At 40.0% G+C, this 12951-nt stretch overlaps 1 protein-coding gene across 18 annotated transcripts in view; it reads left to right on the top strand.

Moving 5' to 3' along the window:
- ptprdb (protein tyrosine phosphatase receptor type Db) overlaps nt 1–12951 on the top strand; it is a 153965-nt gene that overhangs the window by 121367 nt on the left and 19647 nt on the right. For 11 of the 18 annotated variants that reach the window (XM_084931195.1, XM_084931205.1, XM_084931194.1 and 8 more), the window contains 14 exons: nt 261–563; nt 1693–1886; nt 3690–3716; nt 4320–4437; nt 4717–5304; nt 5693–5787; nt 6415–6671; nt 8372–8465; nt 9189–9413; nt 9512–9672; nt 11687–11698; nt 12008–12120; nt 12209–12250; nt 12758–12855. In XM_084931195.1, the coding sequence (XP_084787321.1) occupies nt 261–563; nt 1693–1886; nt 3690–3716; nt 4320–4437; nt 4717–5304; nt 5693–5787; nt 6415–6671; nt 8372–8465; nt 9189–9413; nt 9512–9672; nt 11687–11698; nt 12008–12120; nt 12209–12250; nt 12758–12855 (2327 nt within the window). The remainder of the gene's footprint in view (nt 1–260; nt 564–1692; nt 1887–3689; nt 3717–4319; nt 4438–4716; nt 5305–5692; nt 5788–6414; nt 6672–8371; nt 8466–9188; nt 9414–9511; nt 9673–11686; nt 11699–12007; nt 12121–12208; nt 12251–12757; nt 12856–12951) is intronic. The other 7 variants (XM_084931199.1, XM_084931197.1, XM_084931196.1 and 4 more) reach the window with 3 other exon arrangements.

Genomic DNA, 12951 nt, shown 5'->3' with positions numbered 1-12951 from the left:
CCATCATTTCAGTATCTCTGTTCAACCATCTTTTAATTTCTATGGTCATTTTTCAAAAGAGCTTCAGTTCTCCAGAGTTTCTTTTTCATTTTGTGTTTCTTTGTCTTTTGCTCTCTGTCTCTCATCTGCTCAATTTCACCCCCATGGCAAACCTCACTTCTCCACTCACCTCTCCACCCACCAATAACAACTTGTACACACAACCAAATAACATTTACCCAAACAACCCCTATTGTGCCTCCTCAAAACTGGCCAATCAGTTCCTTCAGCACCTCCCCAGGACATCAAATGCACCAGTCCCAGTTCTACCAGCGTCCTGGTAAGTTGGGCACCACCACCTGTGGAGTTTCAGAACGGCATCATTACAGGATACTCCATCCAGTATGCCACTACAGAGGGCAACAAAACATCAAAAAGAATTGATGGAATTTCTCCGGAAAGTTCTCCGTATCTCCTGGAAAACCTAGAGAAATGGACTGAGTACGGCATAACCGTGAGGGCACAGACGGAAGCTGGGGATGGACCAGAAAGTTTACAGCTTCTTATCCGCACTGAGGAAGATGGTATGTTCCCAACAAAAGATACAAATAAAAATAGGATGGTCCTCCCTACTAATAGTCGCTACCTCTAACTTACTAACCAAGCAGCACCCTAAACTAACAGCAAGCTTGTTCTACTGGCCAGTAAACTCATTTATTCTGTTCTTGAGCTGCAATTTAAATGGACAATGCATTTGTGAACCACTGTCAGACCCTCCAGTGAAAACCTCCTCTTTATTTTTCCTTTGTAACCACCAGAATCTGCCAACATACAGAATCTCCTCCTGCAACCCCCCCTCACCACTGCTTTCTCTTGTCAGCAGCAGTCCCCTTTTTTCCTGCAGCAGCTGGCATTATCCTCTTTTATTTTTTTGAACCGGCATCTTTTTTCCTCACCTTTCCCTTTCTTCTAAAAGCCCCTCTTTTTACTAAAAGGAATGCTGAGATTTTCCTGTCGAAAGCGAGCAATAGTCCCCTCTAACAATAACAAGGCTGTCGGTGTACCTCAATCTTTCCTCACCTTGGCTTTTCTCACCAGTAATCTGTCCTACCAAATCATTTCCAGTACCTTTACAATTATTTTGATACATCTAATGTAAACCAGTGCGGTGTCTTATTGTATCTAGAGTAATTTGTTATATTTTTGATTCCAGCACTCTTTGTGCTTGTGGGTGGGTCTGTCAAATAGATAAAGGTGGCTGCAGTTTTTTCCTTCTTTTTGTATATTTTTGCTTTTTGGGGAAAGAAGTGTAGTTCTTGGCAGTACAGGAGAGGTTTTTCTTGATAACAGTATTTTCTCTTTGACTGCCTGCCACTATTTATCTGCCCCTGGCAACAAATCCTTTTCTATCTGCCATTCTTATCTTTTCTACATTTGCTTCTTATCCTCCACTGCTTTTTTCCTCCATGTTTTTCCTCAAGCGCTCTCATTTTTTTACTATTTTGACTTTTTTTCCCTGACATCAAAGCTGTTTTAGACTTTTTGTAGGGTTGTAGTTTTTCACCTTTTTTTAAGCTTTTGGCTGTTTTTGCCCCTGAAAGCATTTTTTTTTTTTACTAGAAAGAAACTTCACTAAAGTGAAGGCCTTTAACTGAGAGGTTTAACTGCCCATCATCTGTGACCCTTGACTTCTATCCAAAAATGCATTTGTAGTTCCAAGTGGTCCTCCACGAGGGGTGGAGGCAGAAACTGTGAACGCCTCGGCTGTTAGGGTGAAATGGCGAGCCCCTGCACCTGAAAGACAGCACGGTCTGATCCGAGGCTACCAAGTCCATTATGTGAGGATGAACTACGGAGAACCTCAGGGTCAGCCATTCATCAAGGACATCCTCATAGACGACTCACAGGTAACCCGAGGATATTACTTTAATGGGTAATCTGTAAATAAGTAATCTATAAATGCAATATAAAACATTATGAGATAAATTATATTACATGGTAATGCTGATTATTAGCATAGTCAGCTCAGTTCAGCAGCACGTGGGTTTACTTGGACATATTATACAGATGTCAAAAACCACGATGTGGCCATTAAGACATTAAAGTATCTTATTTCAATTGTGCAAACACCATCTGTCATAGAAGGTGTTGTGCTGGAGTTAGGACCCAAATATAGGACAATATAGGCTTTTTGTTTAAGTCCAAAATAAATTAACACAAGTTCAGAAACACAAAGAGAACCATAAGAAACAGCAAAGGGCGACTAGAAGAAAGGTCAGTGAGGACTCAGATGTGTATAATCAGCACAGGTGAGGACAATCAAGTAGGGAGGAAAAAGAACACATGAGAGGACCAACCTTTTAAAGTAAAACAGGAAATGCGTTTTTTAAACTGTTAGTTTAAAAAAAAAAAGAAGAGCAAAGAAGGACAACAAGACAGAGGCCAAGGAAGTAAAATTAACCCAACAAAGCAGGAAATGACTAGAAGACAATTAAAACCTAAGAAGACATCAGACCAGGTAGCACTGGTGAGCCACGACATTACTATAGAACTGAAGAAACTAAACATGTTAGAAAGGAAAAAAATTACAAATTTTAACTCAAATTAAATATGAACCAAGCACACAAAAAACTAACACTAGAACAGCAACTTCACAGGTATTCAGAAAACTAAATGAGAGCTAGAACTTAAATAAAATAGTGAAACTAAAGCTGAGCTTTACTGGAACAATAAAAACAAAACAGGGATCCAATATTACTAAAATGGCAGGAAACAACACTATGACAACAGAATTAGTGACTACACATTTGCTAAATAAGAAGCTAACTCTCATATCTGTCTGTATAATATCTCATACCTGCAACCAGTACACTTAGTTTTGCATAAATACGGGAAACAAGCTAGTCCATCTTTGTGCAGGTCGGCGAATGTCAGACTTTTTCTACCCTTTAGAAACCAAAAAACCTTCAAACCCTCACCACAATTTTAAAGAATCAACAGTTATAGAGACATCAACTAAAAAGGATCCAAATTAAATTTTGCTTAAATGCACCCTCTCTGTTGTCTGTCTAAATCTCTTCACCCAGCTGTGGGCTTACTTGTATTTGAGAATCAGTGTTTTCTCCTGATCGTGCTAAGTCAACAGTCCACAACCCGTAGCTAAACACTTAGCGAACAGACGTGAGAAAAAAATCATTATTCTCATCACATGTTATGTAAGTCCACTAATGTCCAAGTAGTAATAACAGCTAGTAACTCATGTCATGTGCCAGCATCTCATGTCAGCCAAAGTCCGTTGGTAGAGAAAATACCACAGTGTTAAGTATCGTACTTTGCATCTTTAACATCTAAACTCAACATTAAAAATGCGCTTTTTTCAGTAAGTGTAAACTATTTTCTGACTCTTACTCTTTCAAGTAAGTGGAGCTAGCATTTGTTTCTTCTTATTTAGTTTTCTGGTAAGTGTGAGAATTTTTCCCATCGCAACTCCCAAATAATGTGAACACAGCCTGACTCACAGAATTCCTAAAATAAGATTTACAATCTGATAAGGTTAAACAGCCTTAATGTGTGTTATTACGTTTTATTTAAATTAAACTGGAGATTTTGTTAAATGCAGATAAAAAAAAAAAAAAAAAAAAGTCCTTTTGACTATTACTCATAATGTGTTTCTCTCTTCTTTTTTTTCCTCCTGCTGCTTCATCATTCAGTGGGAATACGATGACTCAACAGTATATGTGAGTAAACATTTATTTGTGCATATTATTTGATGTTAGAAAAAGAAAAAAAAGTAGATGAGTCATATTTATGAGACTGGAGCTTTAAAATTAAGTCTTTAAACATCGTGCAAGAACACATTTCTATTTCTGTATTGCGTGTTCACCAGGAACAAAGAAAAGAGAATATATTTAATAAAGGGACCTAAAAAAAAAAACCCACAGATGACTGATAATATGAGTCATTTTTTTGTATCACCAAAATATTCTTATTATATATACGATTTACACACATACTAAGAAATTAACAAAATATATGTGTTTATATGGAGACAAATCAGTTTTTAATGTCTTTGTAGGTAAACGATATTTTGAGTTAAAAAAAATGATTTAAACAAGAGTATCCGTACATGTCTTGATATTGTTTGTGCAGAAGTGAGCTGAATAACTGCACAGTCACACTGTCAGGCAAAACGACTGTACGCTTTTGCTGTACCTCTTTGTGTTGCTTTAACCGCACCCTCCTTGAGTCTCTTTTTGTTGAGTAGTGACTGCTCATTATCCCGAGGACAAACAAAAATTAGTGGCCTTTTGCCGCTGACAATGCTTTTTGTTGTTCTGCAGGAAGTGGTGCTTGGGGACCTGAAGGCAGATACTGCCTACTCTGTATCAGTAGGGGCTTACACTGCCAAGGGCGATGGCGCTCGCAGCAAACCTGTTACTGTGTGCACCGCCCCGCCATGTAAGTGTGTCTGCACAGACCCAACCATACGCAAAGACACAGAGGTTGAAATAAACGACACGCGTAGTTGATTGTCTTTGAGAGTTTGGCATCACTAATGATAATTATTGCCCATTGAAATGGTCTCACACCTTGCTGTGCCACAAGAAGCCACGGGTGCTGTATTAATCATATTGTGCGGTTTTGCTCGAGGTAATGAATAATGTGCTTTGTAATTACCGTCTAATTATCTTTTCATTATTCTCTCCCTCTCTCCTGTTTCTTTCCTTTCCCTCGTAGTGCCCGAGAAGCCCAAACTGCTAGTGAGTGCCACTGACTCGGGTACGGCCCTGCTTCAGTGGTACCCCCCTCCCAGTCCAGCCACCCCGCTCCTGGGGTACCGCCTCACCTTCGGCCGCGTTGACGTTCTCCCTTTTACAGTGGTTGAGTTTCCCCCCAAGGAAAACCGCTACACTGCCCAGGATATCCACAAGGGTGCTAACTATGTGTTCAGACTGTCAGCCCGCAACAAGATGGGCTATGGAGAAGAGGCTGTAAAAGAGGTGACTACTCCAGAAGACGTCCCGAGTGGATATCCAGAAAATATTATCTCAGAAGAGGCGTCTGCCACCTCGCTTCGGCTGGCGTGGAAAACAGTCCCGCTGATTGAGCAAAATGGGAAAATTTTGAAATACTCGGTGCTATACAAGGATATAAACAGTCGGGGAAACGCTACAGAGGTTGTGGTGCCCACTCAAAGGTCGAGTGTTTTGTTGGAGGGTCTGAGTGCCGATACTGTGTATGATGTCAGGGTGTGTGCGTTCACAGCTGTCGGTCCTGGGCCTTACAGCCCCAGTGTCCAATTTAGGACCCAACGGCTAGACCAAGGTAGGCTCACACTCACATTCTAACAACCCATCTTCACCAGGCTCAGGATGCTAGACACACTTCCAAAGAAGCACATTTGAGAGTAAATCAAGCAAAGTCCCACATGAACATGAGACATCTTGTGGCTGCATCCTAAGTGTCCTTTTTCGTTGTCTTGTCACTGTAGCCTTAGACCCAACATCTTTTTCCTAAAGCAAGGTAAGAGTTTTGGGTCTTGGGCAGGAATCACAGTCCTGTGTGTTAATAAGAGCAAATAGCTAGCATGAGGCTACGCAGCATGATACGCAGGTAAGACCAGTAGGACTGGACAGTAGAGACCGTAACTGCGAATGCTGGGCCACATTAATACTCCTTTCTTTTTTTTCTTTTTTCTTTTTCTATCCCGTAGTTTTTGCCACCAACTTCAGAGTAAAAGCATCCATGAAGAACTCTGTCCTGCTGTCCTGGGAGATCCGTGATAAGAACCCTGTCCAGCCATTCACTGTAAGGAGATGTATATTTGTTTGTTAGTAGGTATAAAAAGTAGCCGTGCCTCATGCAGTTTAACGTTTATAAGCTGAAAAAGCAGGACCTTGATAAAAGCCTGAGATTAAATTCAGAATTGCATGTTTTGCAGTTGTATATGGCAGATTAATTATGAGGTATCATATTTCCAACCACTCATTATCTATGAAACTTCACTCTTCCTGTCAAGAAAAGATGATGAAGTCTGGCTCCCTAACAGACAAAGGAAGATACTGTTACTTTTATCTCACAATTGCCACAATTTATGTCAAAATCTTTTCACTCCATCTTGGAGTCATAACGTAGTTAAATGTAAATACACAGACATGTGATACATATTTACAGATTAAATATGAAGAGAAAATTCATAGGACATCAAAACCTCTCACGTCTGTGGTAAACAAATATTCATGAACTGGTATTTTTTTATACCAAAATAGCATCATAACTTGATTTTCTTCATTGTAAGTGCAATCCATCCTTTGTGGTTTCTACTTCCATTGGAGGAACTGCACAATATAAGCATAATTTTATTCTAATCAGCTAAGTGTAAGGCAAAACTAGGCTTCCTATTTAGACCTCTATGTGCATTTGTGGTGTTTTCAGATCCTGTATGGGAAGGGCCAGTCTGTGGAAGTGGATGGCAAACAAACTCAGAAGCTGATCACTGGTTTGGAGCCAGACACTCAGTACTCTTTTCTGCTAACCAACCGAGCCAACAGCGCTGGGGGCCTGCAGCACCGTGTCACTACTACCACCGCTCCAGACATCCTGAAAACCAAACCTATTGTAGTGGGAAAGACTAATGCAGATGGCATGGTGACTGTGCAGCTACCGACTGTACAGACCACAGCTAAAGTCAGGTAGGAAAGACTTAAAGCATGTAGACAGAGTGGATTTGTTATCCTAAATACCAACTGTGAAAGCTTTAAATTATTACTTTGTATCAATTTATCTACGGACCCTGTGAGGTCATTTTACTATGTCTCGGAGCTGACAGCAAGTCTGAGAACTCCCTCAACAGGCCAAACGAATCCCCACTACTGAACATTTTATCTGCTTTTTTGCACCAATAATAAATATAGATACAAAGTCCAAATAGCCATACATGTTTAAATATGTATACTGCTTCTCACAGCTATTTTCCAGGAGTCTGTCTTTGTCTGTCACTTCAGTAGTGTTTTGGGGTGGGGTTTTTTCACTCTTTTATTGTATACAAGATGGTCACTCAAAATGTCAAAATAATCCAAAAACACAAACTGGATTTAAATACGTATCGATTTGGATACTATTCCCTCTTTACAAATTCTTATTGTCAGATTCAACATGAGGCCACGTACTGTATTAGTAGTTCTCTCCCAGCAGATGCCACACACTTTCAACGTACTATACTGTTTCACAGCAGCTACAACTACAGCAACATACTAATGTATATTAGTATAATGTATATCATATTGATGGTCAGATACTGCATACTCTTTTAAAGTAGAGATAACACCCAGAGTTAGATGAGAGGATCAATAGCACTTTTCTGTCACCAGCAGCCACTTAGCTTAGCTAAGCACTCGAAACAGCCTGAGTCTGTTTGTAATAGAAATTGCCAACCACTTTTTCTTATGCTCAGAAAGTAACTACAATTTTTTTTAACTTTTCATAAAATTAATTTTGAAAGAATTAAATGGATAAAAAATCTATGAAAAAATTTAAATGGCTACAATTTAGGTCCAGGTCATTTATTTAGCCCTTTTATGCAATTAAAGTTACGACTGCTCTTGTGAACAACACATTTGTACTTTTGAATTTGGCTGCATTCGTCTTCCCTACAGTTCTGTCCTCTCTCCTTTTTCCTTCTACAGAGAAGCAATGTCATAATGTTGCCTCCACTATGCTTTACTATAGAGATGATATGAGTCAGTGCATTGTGTTTGCCAGATGCTTGGAGATCTGACTTCACAGTGCACCATTTGGCAAACTCCAAGTAGGCTCTGATACGCATTTTTCAGAAGTGACTTCTGTCTTGCTTCTCTACCATGAAGGCCAGTTTAATGGAGTTCTACTTCCAGGGAGTTTCCTTCATCTTTGAAGAGCACTTTTGAAGTTCTGTTTAATGATCTTGTGGTTTTAAGTCACTTTCCAGACCAAGACTATTCCTGCTCAGTTATTCCACTTGACCATCCTTATGATTTCAGTCTTTTATTCCAAAATTGTACATGGCCTTTGTGCCCGTGGTACCACTGATAGCGTTAGAAAGTTTTATGCCCCTATCGTTTTCTGTGCTTTAAAACAATATTATAATTGCTGGCTTTAGAGTTTCTTAACTTAATGGCTTGTTTTTGTGAATTATGGGTCTTTATATAGACAGGTGTGTCCATCATGTTCCATACATATCAAGAATAAATAAAGTGTAACATCAAATGCCTCCATACTTTTGTGTCTGAAATCCTTTTAAAGTATTCTGTTAAATGTCAGAACACTGACGGTTCTTAAGAAACTGAAATCTTGTAAAACTGCAGTTTGGAGTGTGCTTCCTCAGGCCTGATCCCAGTTGCATGCTGTGTTTCAGGGGTTATTTTGTGGTAGTGGTGCCGCTGAAGAAGCAGAGAGGGGGAAAATTCTTGAATCCTTGGGAGGACCCTGACCAAATGAACCTGGATGAGGTGAGACGTGCAGCAGGCAGGAAAAATAACAAGCTAAATAATGGTCACGGTTGTTATAAGGTAATACCGATGCTGGGGGGGAATGATTATGTTAATCAGGGTGATGGGGGTAATAACTGTTAAATGCGATGCAGATTTTTTGTCTGTTGTATCAGACTTATCAGACTGTGCCTTGTTACGTGAAGGCAAACGGCCTAACCATCCATTGCTTGCTCACTCTAAACAATGCTTTCACATGCCATTTCCCATCTAATTCCACTTCCTGCCTTTTTCTAAAGACTTCACTACCTCATTATTCTGCTCTGAAAGCAATTGAGTCAATAGAGTTTTATGGCGCCTACTGTGTCAGTGGATAAATGTGGCAGCAATTCAGTTGATGAACAAATTTGGGCTAAGGTGATATTGCACTGTACAGTCCATTGTTTCTACAATAATGAGGGTTTTGTGTGGGGTAAAATTGTCAAAACTGACCTTTTTTTCTGAAGGGTTTTTTGTATGTGGGTTGGGATGGGAGGGGGGAGTTTGAAGCAGACTGATGATCTGGTCATGCCCTTTGTTTGAACTTGGTGCAACCAGCATTTGCAGGTTGTTGTCCTATTTTTTTGTCACGTATTTGTGTCAGACATTTTTTTTGTTTCTTTGTTTCCTTTCTGTCAATTTTCCCCATCTCCTCTAAACTCTGAACCTGCCTGCTCATTTTCTCTGTTTTGTTTTTCCTCATAGCTCCTCAGAGAGATCAACAGAACCAGCGTCAGCCGAGCCCTTCGCATCCGCAGACAGGCTAGCCAGTCAGATCCCAGGGCTTATGTCACAGCTCACTTCAAGACTCTGCCCATTGAATTCACATTAGGGGACGGCCGAAACTACGGCGACTTTCGCAACCGTCCCCTGCAGAACGGACAAGACTATGTTTTCTTTGTGCTGGCACTGCTCGACCTCTCCGAGAATGTGAGTGCAGATGCAAACACGCCCGAACAAATCTACCGTCTGAGTACACTGGTGTTTAATTTATACGTGTAACTGCTTAAACCCTTGGCCTCTTGCAGACTATGTATTCAACCAGCCCTTACTCTGATCCTGTGACATCATCATATGTGGATCCTCAACCAATTGTTGATGAGGAGGAGGGTCTTTTGTGGGTGGTGGGGCCTGTGCTGGCTGTGATCTTCATTGTCTGCATCGTCATTGCCATTCTCCTCTTCAAGAGGTAAGATCAGCACGATGGAGGAAAACAGAAATAAACGCTGTTCAGTAATACATTTGAATGCTGAGCCAAAGAAAGCTGTAAACAAAAGAGATTTTGAGTTTTGCTGAATATGGAGAAAAGAATTTAAAGGTTCACATAAGTCTTTATAGTTGGGACAACAGTTATTCTGCAGGGGTTTATCCATTTCCATCACTTAATGTATCTTTTTTGTTCATTTCATGAATATTTCCTACAAGTTATCAAGCAGTGTGTGACAGAAAAAGATCCTAATCAGCAGACATTATCAGTTTTCTTTCAGAGATGTGCATACAGATTATTATAGTTTACATCAGTTGTCAGATCTATCATTTTGTGTGAACATCATTTATATTTCTAAATGAATAAAAAAAATCAGCATTTCCTTGTTGCTTTAAAGGTTAAACCAGTGGGTAAATGTATGGTGAAATATTTATAATTATTTATACTAATAATAGCTAAGCTTAAATTTGAGGTTTTCATAGATATGTATTTTTTTCTGTCATCATCAGTACTGTGCAAAAGTCATGAGCAATGCTTCTTCAGGCTTTCTGAAGGTCATTCACCTCTAAGGTGATTCCCAAAGAGCTATTAGCTGAACATTTTGCATATCTCATAATGGTGTACGATCTGCCCTTAAAAACACTGAGAAAACTGGAGAAGTGTACAAGTTTAAAAAACATCTGAAATGATGTCTTTAAGAAATAAGAACATTTCCAGGGCCTCAGAGATGCATCTGGTCCTTCAGGCGATCCATCTACTGTTTGCTGAAGCCTTATGAGAAATGGCTTCAGTTGAAGAGTGGCTGTCAAGAAGCCACTCGTAAGGAAGGAAAAGTGGAGAAAAGAACTGGACCTAAAATCAGTGGCAACAGGTCTTCTGGAGTGACAGGAATGACTGTTTTCAGCCATCTTTCATTATAAACAGCCTCTGTCATGGTTTGGAGCTTCATTTCCGCTGGTGATGTCAAAATTGATGGAATCATGAAAACTACCATCAGCGTGACAATGACACCCAAACACACTGCCAGTGCAACAAAAACAAACCTGGAGAGAAAAACAGACAACAGAGCACTATGAGTCATGGATTGGCCTCCCCAGAGCCCGAACGTCAACATTATTGACAATATTGAAGCAGCGCGGGATCCTCTTGACAGAGAATGGAACAAAAATAAAGCCAACATCCAAACAAGAGACTTGAAAGCCCTTCAAGAAGCCTGGAGAACTATTCCTGACGACTACTTAATGAAACTACAAGAAAGCTGCCTAAGAGATTTCCCACTGTGTTGAGGAAAAAAGATGGCAACACCAAATAATGACTTTCAAGCTCATTAGAAGCAAAGTCTGTTTTTGTCTTATATACTGAGTTTATATACTTTCAATAAATTGTTGCACCAATTTCCCATTTTTGAAGAAAACTGCAAATAAATGAACAGTGGCTTAAGTATTTGCACAGTAACGCCCATTTAAAGCCAAATATAGGGAGCAGTGTTAGCTAGCATGAGAGAAAAGTGAAAGATAACATTATCACCCATTAGCACTATTCACGATAAGCTCGCCAGCCAATCTTCTAGCTAGAGGTTAGTTAATGCACATGAATAATTAGTGTGACTGATGCTGCTCAGCAAAATTATTAACCTTGATGGTAACAATCTAATACTCAGTACAGCCCTAGAGTGTAACTCCTGGTGATTTCTAGCTATTCATTTCACACTTGTTCTTAAGCTGTACCATTCCAGGCCAGAGTTGCTAGGTGTTGATATGTATGCAGTGTCCTTGTGTGAAGAAGCTTTTGTGTTTAGATTTACTGTTGATTTTTATAGCTACAGGAGGTGCTGTTTTGCATATTTAAGATCATATTACTATTCCTATCCATTTAAATGAGAGGAAGAGAATGATGAGTTCAGCAATGCTTTAGTCCCTGATGTTTGTTGATTGGACACTAATGTTATTCATCCTTGTCTCTGCTTTTATCTACACGTCTGCCTACGTGGATCCAGCAAACCTGACAGGTAAACAAACACTGCTTATTACCATTTCCTCTGTCCTACGGGGACAATTTCCTTGCAAAGAATCATTTAGAAAATTGAACCCAGAAGAGTCAGGATTATTGCCGTGTGCCTTTATTGACAATATATTAACTAGAAGTATACTGGCTGAATTGTACATTTGTAATCCCCCCAAGCTCACTTTATTCAGTGTGTTGGATAAAGATATGTATGGGAAGAGTGACAGCTGCACTCCATCGGCTGGTTTATGTCCATCATTTTAAGTGTATTTTAAGTAGATCAGGTTGAGGTAAATTATGTTTGTTCTTCCAGGAAAAGAGCCGAGGCTGAAGGAAGAAAGGGCAGTTTTCCCTGCAGCAAAGCGATGTCCTCCCACCATCCCACTGATCCTGTGGAGCTACGCAGAATCAACTTCCAGACTCCAGGTAGATTGGGGAGAAATATCCACACGCAAAATATGCTATATGTGGCCAGTGTTGATGAGATTAACTGTGGTGTTGTTTCCCTTTTCAGCCTACCGTGTATCAGTGTACCGCGGTTATCGGCGTCTGTCAAGTTAGTTGGTCCTTGTCCCCCTCTTTCTTTCTTTCTCTTTCTTTTTCTGTCTTTCTATTTTTTTCTACTCTTTTCCTTCTCCATATCCATGCTAACTAACCATCCATCCCGTATAGGATGAAGCTGCTTGACATTTCATCAAACGCCTCCGGAATACTTCCACTGAAAAAAAACAAAATTAAAATCATGCTAAATTTTTTATTGCCTGTGTCATAGCCTTTTTTTAATCTTCACCAGCAGTGTGCGTATCCTCTGAAGACGCGTTATTGTGCCTCAGTAACTTTATGAACATGCACATTGTTCCTTCTGTCTGCCTGGAGAGAAAACGGTCACTTAACCAAAAAAAAAAAAAAAAAGACAACACTTCCATTTGCTTCCTCCACTGTCCATGGACCGAGCACTAAACAACACCTCCTTTGAGAATCCTAACTCTTAACATTTTCCTCCAAAGGAGTTCAATTGTGTGTGTATCAAAACCGCCTCTTTTTCTGTTTCTGTGCTCGGCAGGCATGGCAAGTCACCCGCCCGTCCCCATCTCTGAGCTGGCAGATCACATTGAGCGCCTCAAGGCAAATGACAATCTCAAGTTCTCTCAAGAGTACGAGGTACGAATGCTGATTATCTGATGCACATAAGCACACACACACACACTCGCATATTTATCATTGACCTGCCGTTTCTTGCTCTTGCTCAGTTCCAGT

This window comes from Perissodus microlepis, chromosome 6 (genome assembly GCF_051167445.1).
Source record: "Perissodus microlepis isolate ML-2025 ecotype Zambia chromosome 6, ASM5116744v1, whole genome shotgun sequence".
Taxonomy (NCBI): domain Eukaryota; kingdom Metazoa; phylum Chordata; class Actinopteri; order Cichliformes; family Cichlidae; genus Perissodus; species Perissodus microlepis.
This window is presented reverse-complemented; position numbering and strand designations above follow the sequence as displayed.